At 38.4% G+C, this 22492-nt stretch overlaps 2 protein-coding genes across 4 annotated transcripts in view; both read left to right on the plus strand.

Moving 5' to 3' along the window:
- AGTR1 (angiotensin II receptor type 1) overlaps nt 1–20574 on the plus strand; it is a 46279-nt gene extending 25705 nt beyond the window's left edge. For all 3 annotated transcript variants that reach the window (XM_050966078.1, XM_050966077.1, XM_050966079.1), the window contains exon 2: nt 18777–20574. In XM_050966078.1, coding sequence (XP_050822035.1) covers nt 18826–19905 — 1080 coding nt within the window. In that variant the 5' untranslated portion in view covers nt 18777–18825 and the 3' untranslated portion in view covers nt 19906–20574. The remainder of the gene's footprint in view (nt 1–18776) is intronic.
- The window catches only part of CPB1 (carboxypeptidase B1), a 129857-nt gene that overhangs the window by 25151 nt on the left and 82214 nt on the right, over nt 1–22492 (plus strand). The window lies entirely within an intron of this gene.

A 22492-nucleotide genomic window follows, 5' to 3' on the forward strand; every position in this document is an offset into this window, starting at 1 on the left:
ATTAACTGTATGCTGCTAAAGGTGAAGAAAAATATATAATGTTCCTGGACATTGTAAGTATTAGTGCAAAGGCAAAATTGTAACAATGATGAAACTTTTGGTTACAACTGATGTAGTTCCCATATGTGGAATTACCACTCTGTAGTTTACTCACAACTAGGGCTGCTGATTAAATCGCAGTTAACTCATGCGATTAACTCAAATTAACTGCGATTAAAAAAAATTAATCACCATTAATCGCACTGTTAAACAATAGAATACCAACTGAAATTTATTAAATATTTTTGATGTTTTTCTACATTTTCAAATATACTGATTTCTATTACAACACAGAATACAAAGTGCACAGTACTCACTATCATTTTTACAGTGCAAATATTTGTGATAAAAATATAAACAAAAGTAGTAATATTTTTCAGTTCACCTCATACAAGAAGTGTAGTGGAATCTCTTTATCGTAAAAGTGTACCTTAGAAATATAGATTTATTTTTGTTACATAACTGCGCTAAAAAACAAAACAATGTAAAACGTCAGAGCCTACAAGTCCACTCAGTCCTACTTCTTGTTCAGCCAATCGCTAAGACAAACAAATTTGTTTACATTTACAGGAGATATTGCTGCCTGCTTCTTATTTACAATGTCACCTGAAAGTGAGAAGAGGCATTTGCATGGTACTTTTGTAGCCAGCACTGTAAGGTGTGTATGTGCCAGATAATGCTAAACTTTCATATACCCCTTCATGCTTTGGCCACTGTTCCAGAGGACATGCTTCCATGCTGATGACACTCCTTAAAAAAATAATGCTTTAATTAAATTTGTGACTGATCTCCTTGGGGGAGAATTGTATGTCTCTTGTTCTGTTTTACTCACATTCTGCCATAGATTTCATGTTATAGCAGTCTCAGATGATGACCCAGCATGTTCATTTTAAGAACACTTTCAGAGCAGATTTGACAAAAAACACAAAGGTATCAATGTGAGATTTCTAAAAATAACTACAGCACTCGACCCAAGGTTTAAGAATTTGAAGTGCCATCCAAAATCTGAGAGGGACGAGGTGTGGAGCATGCTTTCAGAAGTCTTTAAAGAGCAACACTGCGATGCAGAAACTACAGAACCCGTACCACCAAAAAAGAACATACTCAACCTTCTGCTGGTGGAATCTGACTCAGATGATTAAAATGAGCATGCATCGGTCTGCACTGCTTTGGATTGTTATCGAGCAGAACCCATCATCAGCATGGACTTATGTCCTCTGTAAAGGTGGTTGAAGTATGAAGAGACATATGAATCTTTAGCACATCTGGCACATAAATATCTTGCGATATCGGCTACAACAGTGCCATGTGAACGCCTGTTCTCACTTTCAGGTTACATCGTAAACAAGAACTGGGCAGCATTATCTCCTGCAAATTTGTAACCAAAGTAGTTGTCTGAGCAACTGGCTGAAGTAGGACAGAGTGGACTTGTAGGCTCTAAAGATTTACATTGTTTGTTTTATTTTTGCATGCAGTTATTTTTTGGTACATAATTCTACATTTGTTAAGTTCAACTTTCATTATAAAGAGATTGTACTACAGTACTTGTATTAGGTGAATTGAAATATATTATTTCTATTTTTTTACAAGCCAAATATTTGTAATAAAATAATATAAGTGAGCACTGTACACTTTTTATTCTGTGTTGTAATTGATAAATATTTGAAAATGTAGAAAACATCCACAAATATTTAAATAAATGGTATTCTATTATTGTTTAACAGCCCAATTAATCACACGATTATTTGCAATTTTTTAATTGCGTGATTATTCACGATTAATTTTTTTAATCACTCGACAGCCTTACTCACAACAAATGTGTAGGCAATTTAGCACATTTTTATTAATACAGTGTAGTATTACTAAACATTATTTCTGCCTTTTAATAGTAACAAGATGTTTTACTAAAGTGAAAACTTTTCTGAATAAATGTTGTTAGTACTTGGCTAGTCCTGCCTTAAGGGTCTAATCAAAAGCCCACTGATGTCAAATGGAAGTCAGGCCCTATGATTTTGACATGCTGGAGGTATGACTTTGTCCCAAGATGTCCATGCAGATCTCTCCTGCCCCACACGCAGCAGGGGGGTCACTCATCCCATTCCAACTTCTTGGCTTTCAGAATGGCCAGGTCCATGTTGACAGAGCAGTAATAAAGCACACCTAGGGTTCTGTTCAATGTCTTCATCAGTGATTTAGATAATCGCACAGAGAATACACTTATTAAATTTGCAGACAATACCAAGTTTGGAGGGTTGCAAGTGCTTTGGAGGATAGGATTAAAATTCAAAATGATCTGGACAAACTAGAGCAATGGTCTGAAGTAAATGGGATGAAATTCAATAGGGACAAATGCAAAGTACTCCACTTAAGAAGGAACAATCAGTTGCACACACAAAATGGGAAATGACAGCCTAGGAAGGAGTACTGCGGAAAAGGAGCTGAAGGTCATAGTGGATCACAAGCTAAGTGAGTCAACAGTGTAACAGTGTTGCAAAAAAAATTGAATAGCAATCTGGGATGTATCAGCCGGACTGTTGTAAGCAAGACGCAACAAGTAATTCTTCTACTCTACTTCATGCTGATAAGACCTCAACTGGAGTATTGTGTCCAGATCTGGGCACCATAATTCAGGAAGAATGTGTAGAAATTGGAGAAAGTCTAGAGAAAAGCAACAAAAATTATTTAAGGTCTAGAAGAAAGACCTTATTAAGGAAGATTGAAAAAATTGGGTTTGTTTAATCTGGAGAAGCAAAGACAGGGGAAAGGGGAATTTTCAAGTGCATAAAAGGCTGTTATAAGGAGGAGGGAGAATTGTTGTTCTTAACCTCTGAGAATAGGACAAGAAGCAATGGGCTTAAATTGCACCAAGGGTAGTTTAGGTTGGTCAATAGGATGGTTAAGCACTGGAATAAATTGCCTAGGGAGGTTGTAGAATCTCTGTCACTGGATATTTTTAAGAGCAGGTTAGACAAACACCTGACAGGCATGGTCTAGATAATATTTGGCCCTGCCTTGAGTGCAGGAGACTGGACTAGATGACCTCTTGAGGTCCCTTCCATTCATATGATTCTGTGATAAGAGGGTGGGCTGGAAATAAGACTGTAATTGCTGTATTCTCCTCACCAATCCTGCAGATTACTAGAAAGAAAGAATGCTGCTTCAGGCTGAACCTTGTGGAACCTTGGCAAGAGAGACCCTGCCAATGTAGTCCTATTGGAGCTGCACAGCTAGGATACTGGAGTGAGCAGGGTACTGAAGCCTCAAAGCACAGGCCCTCTATGCAGATGCTCCTTGTTTCCTCTGAATCTTGGAGAATCTGCTGGCTTCTGGGGGCAGAAGAACTCATTATGTGTGTTGTGGGGGGGAAGGGGCAAATTCAGTCCTCCTCCAGTGACATTACTTTGGGACATTACTTTGGGAGAAATTCCCAAGGAGAGCCTCTTGGATTGTTCATCTGCAAAAGTGCAGATGTGTCCCCCACCCCAGCATTTAGGTGAGGCCTGTTGTTCCTGCTGACTTTTGCCACAGTCGACTCTCATGCAAAGTGCAGAATTTGGGCCTGTGCAGGTGAAAGCCTTTTTTTCTTTATTCTGTCTTTTAAACAGCCTAGAAAATTGGTGGCACTAGTGCCATCCATTCACCTTGGGTTTTACAGCCACCACAGATGTCCAACCCTTCTCCCCACCCCCATCATCACCCCATTTTCTCAGATCCCTTTGTTTTCTCTCAAAAATATTGCTGTTTTTGCTGGATCTGAGATGCACCACGTCATTGCTTAACTCTATAATTCCTTAACTCTCATGAGACAGAACATAACCACTTTATTGGACACAAACATGAGACATGGTAGTGAAAAGCAGAATACACAATTTATTTCTGTTTGTCTGGCATGAAGTAATAGATCTCACTTGTGGTTCCTCTTCCAGTCCCCAAATAAATAAATACCATTGTAGCAATCAACTACTGCAGAAGTTCACCTCTCCGTAGATTTAGAAGTCTCGTATGGAGGAAAGAGTTACAATGATGTTTACTTCAGTGGGGACTGGCAGGTGGCCTAGCTCAAAGGAGAATTATTTTAGTATAACAATTATATAAACACCATCACGTCTCACAAGGGCCCCAAAGGTTAATGTGAGAGTTAGGTGTGTAAACAGAAGGAGGGGAAATCAGACAACTATTATTTTAAAACCTGAAACTGATTTTACAGGAAATTAAATATGTCAAGACCTTTAAGTCTAAAATTGACAGTGTGGGTACTAAAAATCAATATAGAATCACATTGCCATGTACTTTTCCAAAATCCCAATTTAAAAAAAAATGGCGCTTTTTTTTTTAATAACAACCACAGTAGATATGAAGTGGAATCTTCATACAACTTGAACAACAAAAACACCACCCACTAAATAGGAAAATGAATGTTTAAGTCAAGTAGACCTAGAATTAGCTAAAATTACTTTCAGTATTATTCTCTGGCTGGCATTTGAAAAAAAATGCTGTATAATTAATAACAAAGAACTAAAAATGTTACAGAATAATATTTAGTTGCCAAGTATTTTCATTTACAATTTTATATGAAACTATAATTTTTTTCCCAGACTGCAAATACATTTTTTAAAATTTGCATCAGGAAATTTAGGGAGGTCAAACTCCATGTATCCTTGGGAAAACAAATGTCAGGATGTTGCTCCATGATTTACTAGAACAGGATACTGGGTTAAATGTCAGCAAAACCAGGAATATCCTAGATTAATAGCAATTGCAGAGAGAAAACAACTATTATGTCCTATAATCCATCCTAAAATTGCTCTTTCTGCTATACTCTTTGGTGCTTAAATGCAAAGCTTAAGGATAGTACTTTTTTGTACTGTGTTTGTGTCTTTGAAGCAATTCTTCTCGTAAACAACATTCTGGGGTTGACACTGAATGATGACAGGAGAATAAAAAACTGTTTTTCTATATTTTTTAAAATAGGAAATACAGACCTCTAGTGGTCAGAATGTCATACATAGTGTGAGTAGATTTCAGAGCAAATTAAACAGCGTCACTATGATTATTGCTATTATCTTCTTCCCATTGCTTTTCCATTCCAAAAAAAGAAAAACCCCTTCAAAATACCTTCCCCATAATTTCAACCCTGGTTACTCCTTCTGAAAGCAGATGATTTTCCACAGAGTATGCACATTAATCTGCACTTTTCCTTTACAGAAACTTGCACTGGTAAAACTGAGCAAAGTTGAACGAGGTTTGGTAACGAAGTGAAAAAATTAATCAAAGTCAGGAAAGCAGATGGGGGGAGGAGTATGAAAAACTGGAAGTAAGGAAGAAAAGCAAGAAATGAAAATAATTTGATTTTTCTAAGTATGTATCATAGATTATTAGGGTTGGAAGGGACCTCAAGAGATCATCCAACCCCCTGCTCAAAGCAGAACCAATCCCCAAATGGCCCCCTCAAGGATTGAACTCTCAACCGTGGGTTTAGCAGGCCAATGCTCAAACCACTGAGCTATCCCTCCCCCCTGGAGAGTTCTTCACATCACAAAGTATACCAGTTTACAGGCTAACAATAGCTGGACCTCTGCCACTCAAGAGCCAATATCATGAAAGCTAATTTGACAAGGAAAGTCAGTGTTTCACTCTAATGGAGAAATTCACATCCTCCTAAGATGTCAGGCCTCACCTTTGCAGTTTGCTGGTTATGAAAAACTGGCACCGTAAAGCAGCCCAGCTTTTACCATGGCAGCTTAAAAACTGTTGTCACATATTTGAAAACTCTCATCACAGACAGAAAATTTTAAGATTTAAAATATTTTGATAAAAAAAATGGTATTTAGATCATCTAACTGTCCAGGGCAGGCGATAACTCAGTCTTTCTACTCATGCATTACTTCAGCTGACAATATTAACCAAGTATGTAGAGTACACAAGTAATTAGCCTAATTGTGTCATTCTTACAAAGCCTAAACAGAACAGGACTGCCCGGGGTGGGGAGGAGGAGTGGGGCAGTTTGCCCCAGGCCCCGCAGGGGCCCCCACGAGAATAAAGTATTCCACAGTATTGCAACTTTTTTTATGGAAGGGGCCCCTGAAATTGTTTTGCCCCAGGCCCCCTGAATCCTCTGGGCAGCCCTGAAATAGAAACACAATGAAAGAAAGCAACCAAAATAATTACTGCAAGTTAGGGCCCCAATTCTGCAAACACTTGAACACACAGGAGTAGTCCTGCTGAGCTCACTGGGATTATATACTCGTATAAATGGACTGGAACATACATGGGAGTAGCGCAGGGTCAGCCAAAAGCATATCAATGCAGATCTTACAAACAGACATTGTTTTTCAAACAATAGTACTTTTACACAGTACATTTTAACAGTCAATATAAGGACATACATTCACTAATACTTGTGAAACATAAAACCAAAAAGTAGCTTAATCCAATTCAAAAGATTGTAGCAGAAAGAAAGCACTTAAATAATACTGGTAGTGAGTTCTCATGTGATTATGGTAATTGCTTAGTGAAAAAGTCAAAATACGTTAGAAATGGATAGGAAGGCATATAGTTCCTGGGATTTCTGGTGACTCACATGCTAAATCACTGTTTTATCTAATTATTCCAAAATGTGCCCAAGCAGCAACAAATTCAACAATTATTATCAAAGCTGCTTTTCTGTTTGCTTGTATGATACAAATGAGTATATCTGGAGAAAAGCTTCTAGTTCTGTATTGTATTTCTCTAATTGTATTCTTCATGATTACATTTGTAAAAGGTTAAAGTCTTAGGCACTAAGCATCGTGAAACGTGGGGAGGCTGTCACGTGACTGTAAAGCCCATGCAAATAGGAAGACTACAATACTTATAAATACATGGTGCGATTTAAAGGCAGGAACACATTTCTTACAGTCTCCTCAGCCTATATGTGGGCTCCTCAGCAGTAACTCTGGACTAGAGAGACCTAAGGAGCCATTTGTTGGGGGGAAGGGCAGAAATCCCTGAACCAGCAAAAGGGCAGATTGTGGCTGAACAGCAAGTTAAACTTGACAGGTCTGAGGAGTTCATGTCTTGCCAGAAGAGGGCGCATGCCATAGCTCCCTAAAAACACCCCTGGGAAAGTCTCTGGCACTTAGTTCTGATCCGAGCTGCATTCTGATCCCATTTGAACCCCTGCCACCCTCCATTCCAGTCTCTGCCTCTCTGCCAGCAAGGCCCTGAGGCTGCTGCTGCTTGTTCTCCCACCTGGTTGTTCCAGGCCAGCTGAATGCCACTAGGGTGAGCACTGAGAGCAGAAGAGAAGAGTCGGACTCCCTGCCTTCAGTGGTAGCCCCACAGGAGCTCTTGAAATCCAGGAATTGTAACCGCAGGGGAAACCCTGTGGCTCAGCTCAATCCCTGCTGGGTTTGGGATAGGCTTTAGCTGGAGCTGGACAAGTACACAGAAAATAAGAAAGAAAATCCCCTGCAGCTATTTGCAAATTCTTATTTAGGATTGTAACTAAAGTGAGACCAGGCCACATAGTTTGCCCATCAGCCTACTATATATACTAAAAAATATATTTTAAAAATACACTCATCTTTAAATCTGAGAAACCAAACATGTTGCTCTCTTGAACTGCAAGTTACATCTGTTACATGGAAAGCTGCCCACTAGGGAACAGTCTGAAAACAGCAGCTTATTCTAGACAGGCCACTGAGTAGCCATCATACTGTTAACACTTTTTGCTTTTATTGACTTGTACTGGATTGACCCAGCAACCTAGAGGAAGCAGGCTCTCTGGCAGTGCTCATCAGGCTTCACCATCAAGTCTTCCCTCTGTACCATAAGTCTGGGCAGAGGAGCAATCACAGGGCTCTTTAGAATTCAGACCACTCTGCGTTAACTTATCCTATTTAAGCACTTATATTTTCTCTGCCAAAATATCTTGTCATGTAGAGGCAGAGAGGAGTGTCATTAAGTACATCTGCTACTTTATCTTTTGTATCTGTTTTGTTAAACAAGAATTCTACCACCACCTACTTTTTCTGTGGGTAGGCTTTGGTTCTAGTTGGTGGCAGAGTGTTTACAGGATGCAGTCTGTCTCATTGCCATGAGAAGTGAGCTCCTGGGAGATAAGCAGGAAAGGAGGATGAATTTGTGATCATATGAGGTGGAAGAAAGTACAGTCACTTATGGCTGTGGGGATGAACATACTGTTTATACCGCTGTATAGGAAAAGGACAATGAAATAAAAAGCTTGTAAAACCTTAACAGTTTTGCAGCAATCAGTTACAACACACTTAGAGAAGGAATGAAAGCAAGACTACCTGGGACAGTTTTTTTTTTAAAAGGAACACACACACTTTTTAATATAGAACATATTATTCCAAAATGTTTTCCAGCCTATCTCAGGAAATTTACTCTGAGTTAACTCCACAGCCCTCTCATGTGAAAAGAAGATTTCATCCTTATAAATACAGAGAAGTCTTATTTCTCATTTACAGGGGGAACAAATAACCTAGGCAGCATCAGGAGAAGAAAAAGGGCGTATTACCTACTGTAATACAGCTAAATGCTTAAGGCTGGGTCTGCCTGTATCGATAGTCAGTGCCAAAGCACAAATATTGAAAGCATTTTTGTTTATTTGTTTCAAACCTGACTTGTGACATCTGGTTACCCATTTATAGCTAATGAAGTTTTCACAGGAAGCTGGAGTCCGTGGTATCTCATCTTATGTTTCAGTTGGCAAAGCACTATTTACCTTGCCTGGGCCTAGCATCCTGCCTTGTTACCACAGGCAGTTTAATTAGAATGCATGCTCATCCAACACAGGAAATGAATAGAGTGGTAAATAATAGCTAGTAGAACAGTCTGAAACCCTGCATTACCAGTGACTTATTATAATCATTGTAATTAAAAAAATAAAAGGTCAAACAGGACAGTAATGTACAACAAGGATTAGCAGCTCACCAGACACTTAGCTTAGATGTTGACTCTGAAGCAGCCCCCACCCGCTATTCTCAGTCACTTGAAAGCAATCCTTTTAGCAAACGCTACTGCCATGTCACCCTTAAAGTTACCAGGCACTGGCTAGAGTAAAATCTGTCTGTCTGCAGCCTCTGTGTTTGTCTTTTATGCACCATTCAGACTATTTTGATGCTTTGGCACTCATTGATGAGGTAACAATGCAGACTGCAGTAGGTGAAGTGTCCCCACATTAACGTATTCTATTCTGTATAACTTTAATGTAACTAAACTCCAGTGACGTCTAGCAAAGAAAGAGCACAGTTCACTGCAAGGAATTCATATCAACGGTGATGTTCCATCACACCTCTCAGAGCTGCCATCTTGAGTAGCTCTTCAGAAGGAATGAGTTTCCACTTCAGGTTTCAAGCTTTTTCTATCGCTTTAAAGTTTCCAGAGCAGTGAGGGGGATGTGCATCTCCTGAGAAGCAAAACCAGCTGTGACTTCTTTTGAAACATTAAGAGTTCCTTAGACTGTAAAAGTCCCATTTGAGCATTAGCAATGCTTTCCTTATGAAACCTTAAGATTGCTGGTGGTTTCTCTGCAGCTTGAGGTCTTCAAACCATTTTTGAGGATTTCAATAACTCGGTCCTGGGATAGGGGTTGTTATAAAATTGGATGGGTGGGGTTCTGTGGCCTGCCTTGTGCAGGAGGTCAGACTAGATGATCAGATTGGTCCCTTCTGACCTATGAGTCTGAGTCTGTCAGGCCATTCAGAAATTCGGTCTCGCAGTGATATAAAGCCATTTGTGTTCTCAAATATATAGAGCACAACATACAGCCAGGTGATAAGATTATAAATGTGTAAATTTCCCTTGATTGACTAACAGTGACACATCTGTTTCTCCTAGGAAAACATGGTCCACATTCTTTATTTGCACTCAGAAGGAAATGTCCTTCCATATTCCTATTGCATGCAAACACTTTACAAAGCTACTGTGTATGTTTCTAACACTTCAAATATATCCACAAAAACGTTCTTTTCTTTCTGATGCATCAAAATCTTTTATAAGGAAAATGCAACAAAACTAAGTTTCTGACCTTATTCCTTCTTAATAATCTCTTTCTCCACTTCCTCAGCTCTGTAGTATTTTTTAATTATTATTTTGCTATTTCTCATTTTGTAATTAGAATTAGCATATTTTCTTTTTTGTACATGTGCATTTGAATAATTAATAAAATATTTGCAATTGCTTGATATATTTTGAAGATGATAACGTGCCAAATTCATCCCTGGTGTAACTCTGCTGAAATCAGTGGTGTTACACCAGAAATGAGCTTGATCTGTTAACTTTGAAATGGCTGTTTTTAATTTAGTATTCATGTACAGCATTTCAAAACTCTTTCCTGACCAAGGACCTGATTCTGCTTATGAAATGCTGAACTTCCTTATTTCCCTCCTAACTTCAAAGGGAGTTGAGGCCATTCAGTACCTCACAGAAAGAAAGTGCTCACAAACTTACAGGGTCAGGCTCAAATTAACAAACTTGATTTTATTGCTGATTGTAATGAATTTTAGAACATTTAAGGTAGGTGCTTGTTTACGAACATTTAAAACACAGATAACAATAGTTAGCATTAATCAAGGCTGTCACCAGAAACATTAGCCACCATGTGAGCAGGAGGGGGAAGTCAAAACCTAAATACTGATGCATACCCCGAAGCACACTAGACTATGTGGTGCGTTGCCAAAGGGAATAAATTCCAAAGGTGGGCCCAATCTACAGAGAGAGCCCGGTATTCCTGCTGGTTATTAGAAATGCTTCAAGATTCATGGACTGCACAGCCATAAAAGCTGCAACCTGTTTTGAGAGGAAAATACTTAAACCCTCTGCAGAGGGACATCTACCAAATGTTGCATTCGACATGACTTGACTATTTGCTATGAAATCCATATCTTATGTCACAATTCCACCAACCTTACACACACAGAGTAGAACCTTACTATTTGGAATCAGTGGGTCTGCTCATGGAGTAAGGTCCAGCTCAGCACAACACTGGTAGAATCAGGTTCTTAGCTAGCATACAAGAAGTCAGACTAGATGATATAATGGATGATAATTGTTCTTTCTGGCCTTCAAATCTATGTGTCTATTGGTAAGTGATCCTGAAATGACAGAATTAATGACTCCAAGGAATGATGGGCGAGACAACAGCAGAATAAAGACAATGGATTTCTAGAAGGCAGACTTTACCAAACTCAGGGAGTTGGTAGATAAGATCTTATGAGAAGCAAGCTTCACGGGAAAAACAGTTTTAGAGAGCTGGCAGTTTTTTTAAGAGATGTTATGTAAGGGCACAAGATCAAACTACCCCATGGTGTAGGAAAGATAGGAAGTATGCCAAGAGACCCCCCTGGCTTAACGAGGAGATTTTCAATGATCTAAAACTCAAAAGAGGGTCCTACAAAAGTAGAAAATGGGTCAAATTACAAAGGATGAATATAAAGCCTGTAGGGACAAAATTAGAAAGGCCAAGGCACAAAATGAGATTAAACTAGCTAGAGACATCAAGGGGAACAAGAAAACATTCTACAAATACATTAGAAGCAAGAGGAAGACCAAGGACAGGGTAGGCCAATTACTCAATGACAGAGGAAAGACAAAAACAGAAAACCTGGAAATGATAAACGTGTTAAATGTCTTTTTTGTTTCAGTTTTCACCAGAAAGGTTAGTAGCAATTGGACATCTGGGACAGTGAATGCCAGTGAAAATAAAGTAGTGTCTGAGGCTAAAATAGGAAAAGAACAAAGTTAAAAATTGCTTAGACAAATTAGATGTCTTCAAGTCGGCAGGGCCTGATGAAATTCATCCATCCTAGAACTGACAGAGGAGATATCTGAGCCATTAGCAATTATCTTCGAAAACGCATGGAAGACCAGAAGGATTCCAGAGGACTGGAATAGGACAAATATATGCCAATCTATGAAGAGGGGAATAAGGACAACCTGGGGAATTAAGCTGACTGGTCTGATATTTTCAGTACCTGGAAAGATAATGGAGCAAATAATTAAGGAATCAATTTGCAAACACCTAAAAGATAATAAGGTGATAACTAATAGTCAGCATGGATTTGTCAAGAACAAATCATGTCAAACCAACTTAATAGCTTTCTTTCACAGGGTTACAAGTCTTGTGGATGAATGGAAGTAGTAGATGTAGTATATCTTGACTTTTTAGTAAGGCTTTTGATACTGTCCCACGTGACCTCATAAACAAACTAGGAAAATATAGCCTAGATGGAGCTACTATAAGATGGTTCATAATTGGTTGGAAAACCATTTCCATAGAGTAGTTATCAGTGGTTCACAGTCAAGCTGGAAGGGCATATCATGTGAGGTCCTGCAGAGATCAGTGCTAGGTTTGGGTCTGTTCAATATCTTCATAAATGATTTAGACAATGGCATAAGGAGCACACTTGTAAAGTTTGTGGAGAATACCAAGCTGGGAGGGGTTGCAGGTTCTTTGGCGAATAGGATTAAAATTCAAAATGATCTGGACAAACTGCAGAAATAGTCTGAAGTAAACAGAATGAAATTCAGTACAGACAAATGCACTTAGGAAGGAACAATGAATTACACATGTGCAAAATGGGAAATGACTGTCTAGGAAGGAGTACTGCGGAAAGAGATCTGAGGTTCATAGTGGATCACAAGCTAATGAGTCAACATTGTAACACTGTTGCAAATAAAAAAAATTAACAGAAATCTGGGATGTGTCAGCAGGAGTGATGTAAGCAAGACACAAGAGGTAATTCTTCCACTCTACTTCATGCTGATAAGGCCTCAACTGAAGTATTGTGTCCAGTTCTGGGCCCCACATTTCAGGAAAGATGTGGACAAGCTGGAGAAAGTCCAGAGGAGGGCAACAAAAATGATTACGGGTCTAGAAAACACGACCTATGAGGGAAGATTGAAAAAACTGGGTTTGTCCAGACTGGAGAAGAGAAGACTGAGGGGGGGACCATAACAGTTTTCAAGGACATAAAAGGTTGTTACACGGAGGGAGAAAATTGTTCTCCTTAACCTCTGAGGATAGGACAAGAAGCAATGGGCTTAAATTGTAGCAAGGGAGGTTTAGGTTGGACATTAGGAGAAACTTCCTGTCAGGGTGGTTAAGCATTGGAACAAATCACCTAGGGAGGCTGCGGAACCTCCATCACTAGAGGTTTTTAAGAACAGGTTAGACACACACCTCTCAGGAATGGCCTAATTATTACTTAGGGCAAATCTGCACTACAATTCTACATCAGCACAGCTGCATTCATGCATCTGCACCGTGGTAGTGCATGCTGTGCCGCCAGGAGAGCGCTCTCCCATGGGCACAATTACTCCACCTCGTCAAGAAGCAGAAGCTATGTCAGTGGGAGAGCATCTCTGGCCAACATAGCGCCCATGTGGACAGCATGAAACTTGCATCACTTGGGGGATGGGGGAGACTTTTTCACACCCCTGAGTGATGTAAGTTATATAAACTTAAGCTCTAGGGTAGACCTGCTCTTAGTCCTGCCTTGAGTGCAGGAGACTGGACTAGATCTACTGAGGTCACTTCTGGTCCAATATTTCTGTGATTCTGTAGGAATGAAGAAAGGCTATAAAGACTAACAGACTGTAGAGTCCCAGCCTGGAGCTGAGGCAAGCTATAAAAAGATGGACCATGTTGTTGCAGAGCACAGGCTACAAAAATATGCATTCACAGGAGTTCACATCATGTTGGGTGGCTCCACAGTGTGCTTCAGGGAAGTATTTGCTATTTTCCTTATAGGATCTGGATAATGTGACAGGCCACAAAGCTAAAACCTGTGACATGCCAGATTTTGTGAGGTATGGACAGCCATGAATTTGAGTCCTGAGGGGTTAATAAGTTAACATGCCACTGATAATCAGAATGTAAGGTATTTGTTGTGCCAGCTGGTTTAGCGTGAGTTTTTTACTTGAATAAAAAAATGGTAAAAATAACTGAGGGTTGGTTGGGAGGGTTTTTTTGTTGGTTGTTGTTTTTGTTTTTGATGGTTTTTTTGAGGCATTTGTAACAAACGAGGTACCTAGATTGTAATTTACAGAAGGAGTTGCTGAGATTGGGAGGAATTAGTTGTAGTTCTTTTATATTTAAAGCTACATTTAATTAGATATTCCAGTCTTGGTGTAATTCCCAAGAAGCTAAATCTTGAAATTGCCTTTTATCTTTTTTTAAATTTAATCAGCTTTGTAAGTCCGGCATTATTCCTAGAACAAGGAAGTGTATCAGAAGGATAAATGAGGCATTAATAGATCATTACTCATGAAAAAAATATATTTGAGGCTCACTCCATTTTTAGAAAAGAGCAACCTATTAAAGTAAAAGAATGGTCTTGTGGCTCAAAGCACTGGCTTGAGCTTCAAGAGATCCAGTTCAGTTCTTGGCTCTGCCTGATTTCCTGTGTGATCTTGAGCAAGTCACTTAGGCCCAGATTTTTAAAGGTTTTTCGGCATTCCTTAGCTAAACACTGGAAGGCCAAAGTGACTTGGGCACCTAGGCACCTAAGTCCCATTAACTTTCAGTAAGACTTAGGCTATGTTGACACTGCTGTCAGAGGTGTGATGGCAGCTTGCATAGGCTTTACCCAGGATTCAAAGGGGGCTTGTAAGGAGCTACTGTGTCTTCACTGCTGTTTTTAGGCATGCTAGCATGGGTATGCCTACCCAAACTGCAGTCAGGCCTTCAACTGCAGAGTAGACATACTTGGAGGCTATTTCTATGCTGTGCTGCATAGTGTGGACTACAGGGGTGTGAACTGCAGTGTGCACCAAAGTGCTGCACTGTAACTCCCCCATGTGGACACTGCCAGCATGATACTTAGTTTGCATTAACTTAGCCCTCTTCCAACAGGACTACATTAGTACGAACTAGGTACCTTTTACTTCATGCCAACAGGATCCACATGGGGCAGATACAGCGCAGCACTTTGGTATGTGCTGCAGTTCACACCCAATCCAAACTGCAGGGCTGTGTAGACAAGTCCGTAGACATGTAAATCAGATAGATGTTGCAACACTGAGCAGAACACCTAAATACTTTAAAAAATCTGAGCTTTAATTTCTGTGTCTCAGTTTCCCGTTTTTTTAAAAAAGGGAAAATAATACTCCCATTGTCTGTCTTGTATATTTAGGTTTTAAGCTCTCTGAGACATGACGTGTCTCCCACTATGTCCACTATGTCTGTGTAAAACTTTTATCATGATCTTAATCGGAACCTCTGGTGCTACTGTGGTATAAATAATGAGCAACAACAAAGTATCAGTATTAGTCCCTGAAGTTTTCCGTTGCCTGTACAGTACTGTATATAGTTAGATTCTTCAGATGCAGATGTCTTTTTTTTTTTAATGAAGTAAAGTCATTATAATGCCCCAGTGGTTTAGGGGCATATTCATTTTTGTAATAGTGACTTAACATTTACCAGGTTGTTTTAAGAGTAAAGCCAATATATTAATCTGTATTTCGGGCACAAGTTAGGTATGATAGTCAGCTAGGGTCCTCACAGACCTGTCAAATGAATGCTGTGTCATCTTGTAAGTGTCCACCAATTTGGGTGCAAAATTTGCTGATCTGTAGGTGGTTGACAAAATGTTCTGCCTGTTCAGTTATAATTTAGTATCTTGGAACCTCAGGGTGCATTCATTAAGTAGTAAGTTGTTTGTGCACACCATTTAGGCCCTAGCAAAGCCAAAGGTAGATTTTACACAACTTGCACATGTTTACACTGCTTGGATATATTTTTAGTAGATTTGTCAAAATTTTCACATTTGGGCACCTAAATTTAGGCATGAAGATCCATATTTAGGTACTAACTGAAGAGGTAACTGAACTGCGATTCCTTCCCTGGACAAAAACAATCTGGCCCTGGATTTTAACAGATTTGTTTTCCATTGTCAATTAAACATCATATTTTTCAATCCAAATGGCTGGGATGTGTAATTTGCGAGTGGTTTATGTGTTTACAATCCTGGTGAATGCAACAAACCACTCAGTTGTAAGACCCACTCAGTTCTGCCTATATAACCTCCAAATAGTCCTAAAAAATTAGGCTTAAATTACTGTGTCGAAAGAATATTAGAGTACAGATACCATAGAACAAAATAAGTACCTAGCTTGAATTCACAGCTTTAGATAAAACTCTAGCCTATGGCACATGTATCATATTTACTTTATGGACTGACATGACATCCAAGTATAGAATCTAAAAGACATCTGAGTAAGTTGGTCCATTTGGCACCTCATTTTTATGATTATTGAAAAAGTAGCCTGGATAGACAGAAGATTCTTCTAAAATGTAATTACCTGTGGGGGGGGTTATTCCCTGCCTGTTATCACAGGAAGGCTTTTTTGCATAGTCATTAGCTATTTCCGCTTTAAGTTGCAGCCTCACTGAAAATTATACTGAATCTGAGTTTTAGCTTGCCTTAAAAAGAAGCTATCACTATTGAGCCAAATCCTAAAGACCTTACTCATGTTCAGTTCTGTTGACAAAGGTCTATTGACCTTCTTAATAGTATTACCTGAGTAAGCACTTCAGAATTTTACATTTACAATTAAAATGTTATGAGAAATATCATTTTAGAATTTGTAAGAATAAACATTTTGCGGGCTGAACCATCAGAAGGCGTAAGTGAGGATAGTTCCATTGAAATCCACGGAGCTATCACAATTTATAGCTGCTGAGCCTCTGGCCTTCTGGTTTTTGTGCATGTTCAGAGAGTTAGAAATGCTGGTAAACCTCTGAAGGCTGCAGAGCAAATCTCTTCAACACAATTCATATAGTTTGCCATGGCTTCCAGAGAGCAGCCAAACATATGTTGGGGACAGATACAAAATTCTCACTGCATTTCAAAGTAGTTTATTTAGGTGGTTAAAATTAGTTTTTTCCCATGACTGAACTGGAACAGAAAGCAAGGACTTTTGGAACCATGGAAATTTACTATCTTTAGTCTTTACTGCAATGACACTAGAAAGATAGCGTCCTAGAAACAAAAGAATCATTTATGCTAAATGAAAATTTTCCTTTTTATTTACAGTGCCACAGAAGAATGTGGAACACAGTTACACATCCTCTTTCTTTTCCCCATTTCTTTAGTATGCATTAAGGAAACTTATAAGTAATACTTTCCATTTGAGTGTTGTCAGTTTCAGCTTGCTGTTCTCCACTGAAGAGTGTGGTATATAAACCATACGTTCTGGTTTGCTTAGAGAACCAGCTGACTGCCAGTTCTGGGGATGGGAAGACATTTTTTTTTCCTATAAATCATGGGTTGGCAACCTTTCAGAAGTGGTGTGCCGAGTCTTCATTTATTCACTCTGATTTAAGGTTTCACATGCCAGTAATACATTTTAACGTTTTTTAGAAGGTCTTTCTCTATAAGTCTATAATATATAACTAAATTATTGTTGTATGTAAAGTAAATAAAGTTTTAAAAATGTTTAAGAAGCTTCATTTAAAATTAAATTAAAATGCAGAGTCTCCTGGATCAGTGGCCAGGACCCAGGCAGTGAGAGTGCCACTGAAAATCAGCTCATGTGCCGCCTTTGGCACATGTGCCATAGTTTGCCTATCCCTGCTGTAGATAATTGGCAGTGCAGTGGGGTGGTTTTTACCTTCCAGAACAGCACTGACATGATGTATCACATTTTGAGCTTTGTGTTTGTTCCTTGTTTGAGTTTTGCCTCATATTGTTTGTGGGCCAGTGTTGAGGATTCCCATAGGTGGGTTTGTTCTTTTGTTACTACTTTGATATTGGGCAGTGCGGTGCAGAGGCTCAATCCAATCCCACTGGAATCCATGGAAAGATTCCTGTGGATTTCAATGGGAGCTGATCAGGCCCTTAATTCATTACCTGACTTTATCTCTCATCCCAAATCAGTGAACAGGGCTGGGTGAGATACGTCATTGGCTCAATGAGAGCGCAAACTTGGTTAGGGAATTTAAACATCACCACAACTTTTATTGTACTCCATATTTGGTCCTATGCAGCAATAACTATATTCTACCTGTTCCATGCATATTATTTCCACCTAGGTCCAATTACAGAGATTCTCTGACTTCAGTGGGAAATTCACGCAATAAGAGTTCCAGGCAAGAAACAACTACAGGATTGAGACAGTTAATATCAATGGGAGTTTTGTGCAAAGGGTCTGGGGAAAATAGACCTGTGAGTTTGTATTTCTAGAATGCACCACTGAATGTTTGCTTCCACTTGAAACCAACCAAAGGCCCTATCCTGACATCCCTTTGTGCACTGAAACTTTGATTTCATAAAGAATGATGGCAGGATATGGCCAGGGGAGTGTAAAATGAAATAGAATAAATACAATGATATGAGGTTTAAAAGAATTAAGGATTTTGGTAGTGTTAAATACATAAAATAAGCATGTATAGCCCAGGGTACCTTAATACAAAGCGAAGACAGCACACATTGAGAGAAATATAAAGAACTGGAAAATGTTTCCCCATCAGTTTGCAACAGGAATTTTGCCTGAACAAGGGCTCGTTAAGGATTTGGCCTGTAACCCAGATTTCAACTGAATCAGATGGAGCTGTTCAGTTAATGAAAAGTAGATTAATTTCTCATGTGCTCATTTCCTTAGAAGCGTAGTTAAAATTTCCTTCAGTGAACTGGATTCATCATTGCTACATAAGGTACAGTCTTGAAATTTAATGGCAAAAAAGCCCCCAAAAAAGCTTCACTCATGATTTTTTTTTCTTTTTCACCCAGATAAAGTTTATATTTTGCCTGAAACAAACCTGCAACTGAAGAGATCAAGATGAGCCTTAATTCATCTACCGAAGGGACTGTTAAAAGAGTCCATGTTGACTGCCCCGTTTCAGGAAGGCATGCCTATATATACATTATGGTTCCAACTGTTTACAGCATCATCTTTATTGTAGGCATATTCGGGAACAGCTTGGTGGTCATTGTCATTTGCGTCTACCTGAAATTAAAGACTGTGGCTAGTGTCTTTCTGTTGAACTTAGCCCTGGCTGACTTATGTTTCCTAATGACATTGCCACTGTGGGCAGCCTACACAGCCATGGAATACCACTGGCCTTTTGGGAACTGTTTATGTAAATTAGCATCAGCTGTGGTAAGTTTCAACCTGTATGCCAGTGTGTTTCTACTCACATGTCTTAGCATTGACCGTTACCTGGCTATAGTACATCCAATGAAGTCCCGACTTAAGCGCACCATGCTTGTTGCCAAAATAACTTGCATTGGCATCTGGCTGCTAGCAGGATTGGCTAGTTTGCCTGTTCTAATTCACCGTGATGTATTTTTTGTTGAGAATATGAATATGACAATTTGTGCTTTTCGGTACAAAACCCATAATACAACACTGCCTGTTGAGCTAGGTTTATTTAAGAACATGTTGGGTTTTTTAATTCCCTTTTTGATAATTTTAACAAGCTACACCTTAATCTGGAAGACGCTGAAGAAGGCTTACCAAATTCAGAAAAACAAGACCAGAAATGATGAGATTTTTAAGATAATTGTGGCAATAGTACTTTTCTTCTTCTTTTCCTGGATTCCTCATCAAGTGTTTACCTTTCTGGATGTATTAATCCAGCTAGGTATCATAACAGAATGCCAAGTTGTTGATGTTGTGGATACAGCTATGCCCTTCACCATCTGCATAGCTTACTTCAACAATTGCTTGAATCCCTTTCTTTATGGTTTTTTTGGAAAAAAATTTAAAAAATATTTCCTGCAGCTACTAAAATACATTCCACCAAATGTCAGAGCACATCCAAGTCTAACAACAAAAATGAGTTCCCTTTCCTTTCGACCATCAGAAAACTTAAGTTTATCCATGAAAAAGACTATTGGGACTTTTGACATTGAGTGATGTCTTTTGTGCTATATGTTTCTAGAACAACCTTGCATATGAAATAGCAAGAGTGTCAAAGTTCACCCACAGTCCTGACCATCACAGCTTACTGCTCATTATTACTAAGACATTAAATCATCTACTAGAAATCATCTTTGGAAGATTTAGCAGTGGCCTTTTATATTGTCAAGAGGACTGTTTGTTATTTTTATTTGAAGCAACCCAAGAAGGTGGCAGTCTTTTGGCATTCTGCCTCCGAGCTCAGGACTTTGGAAGAAGCGCACATGATGCTCCTGGAAAGATCTCAGAACTTAGGTTAAGGCATGATCATTTGTGAATTATATGAACTTGGCAGAATTTACTTTCAACACACATAAGCAATTCTAAGCTAACCATTTGGAATTGTTATACAAAAAGTGTTGCCAGAGTCAAACAGAATGTTTTTCTTTCACACGATATTTGGTGGGGATGGTGGAGAACAGAGTTATGTCTGAAATACAAAAGATATCCTTTTTTCCTTGATACAAATATAGTGCATCATTACATTTATAATACACCCAGTTGGTGAAAATATATATATTCTACATATGCAGGTCTCACTCTCATCTCAGACTGAGATTTAAGGACTTCAAGACTGTGTTCACATATATTTTTGCTATCATTATTCATTTTAAACATGGCAAAAGTTTATATAATATATAAAATAAAATGCAGTTATTTATTAAATATATTTTTTATAAATCTATATTTCTATTAGTTATATTCTATACAAGGAAATATTACTTTGTACACACACATTTTTATCACTATGTTAAATGTAGGTTGGGTATTTTTATGGCCACAGTTTATATATGAACCAGTCTTACTCTCACTTGACCATGAATATCCCCTATTGACTTCAGTGGGATTACTCATGGAATAAAATTTTACTTTATGTGACTAAGAGAATAAGAATCTGCTCCATATTAGCAAAATATGGACATCCTGTGACAGAGGTCATTAGCAAGCTTTAAAGGATCAGCCAAAATTATTTTCATAGAATAATTACAGCACTAAGTGAAAAATAAACACATTAATTCAATCCACTCAGAACTTCTCAAACTGCTAAAAATGTTCCATTTTCTTCAGTATTTCTGGACACTCAAAACTCTACAAAGCAAAAATGTAATAATACTTATTGGGTCAAATTCTGCTCTCAATCATAGAAATGAAAATGTACGACTAAATTTTGCTCTCAATTTCTATATTTACACCAAAGTAACTATGAGCAGAATTTGATCCTGAAGGACATCTTGAAGGATGTGGAACTATTCCCCTCTTTACGTCTGAATAACTGAGAGCAAAATCTGGCCCAGAAAAAAAAAATATTTGCAGACAGATTCCTGCTGATAAACCTAGAACTTTTAAAATTTTCTTACTATAAGGGGTAGTTAAGCACTGGAACAGGTTACCTAAGGAAATTACAGAATGCCCGTCACTGAAGATTTTTAAGAACAGGTTAGATAAACAGTTGTCAGGGATAGTCTAGGTATACTTAATCCTATCTCAGTGAGGGAGTTGGATTAAATGCCCTCTTGAGGTCCCTTCCAGCCCTACATGTTTACGATTCTATAATTCTAAATGAGAACAGTGACACCCCTTTGAGGAAACCTAAACTAATGACATAATTACATTTTCTTACCTCCTTTTTAATTCACCTAATAACTTTCCAGAAAACTTTGTTCAATTCTAATTTAAATGTCTAATCTCTGCAAAAGGAAATCTTCTCTTTACAAAACAGTCTGGCAGTGAAAGATAAAAATTTAAGAAAAAAGATCCTGATAATTTCAGATGAATGGTATAAACAAATACATAACAGTGAGATGATTATCCTAAATGTAGTATTTTCACAAATTAGAGATGACACTTAACTAGTATTTGAGTCTGATTGTGAGTTGTAGGATTATCTCTAACTTCTGAATATTATATTATACACAGAGAAATATTATTCCAGGATTTATTTTCACTGTGGAAAAATGAAAGGCACCATTATTGTTATATTAATTATATTGATTTTAATATTAAAGTATAGCTCAGAATTAGACAATGAAATATATGTAAATTATAATCACCTAAATAACCTTTCTACTTGTGTATTTAATATCTTACATTTAGGCTAAATCTGCTCTCAGATTTGCACATGATATTCAATTAAAACCAATGGGAGATATGTATCTGAAGGCAAAATTTGGTCCATTATACTTTGGAAAGTATCCAAAATAGTTGCATTGCATTAAATACTCAATAAGTTGAAGCAAGAGTATTAGATTTTGATTTATATGGATATAGATATAGATATGCATTGATATTTAGGTCCTCATCTACCAGAGAGCATCCATCTTTCCCATCTGCAGGTTGGCTGGCTGTGGATGCTATCTGCTGGACAAGGCCATTTATGTGTGTTGGATACTCATATCAGCTTAAGATGAGAGATGATCTCCCTGTCTTCTCATGCATCTGCAAGCCAATTCATCCTCCTATCTGGGGTATGAGTTCCATAGGAGTAACCACCTCACAGGCTTGTGAGTTTTATTTTTAAAATTATCTGGGGGGAAAAACATTTGTC

This window comes from Gopherus flavomarginatus, chromosome 8 (assembly GCF_025201925.1).
Source record: "Gopherus flavomarginatus isolate rGopFla2 chromosome 8, rGopFla2.mat.asm, whole genome shotgun sequence".
NCBI lineage: Eukaryota > Metazoa > Chordata > Testudines > Testudinidae > Gopherus > Gopherus flavomarginatus.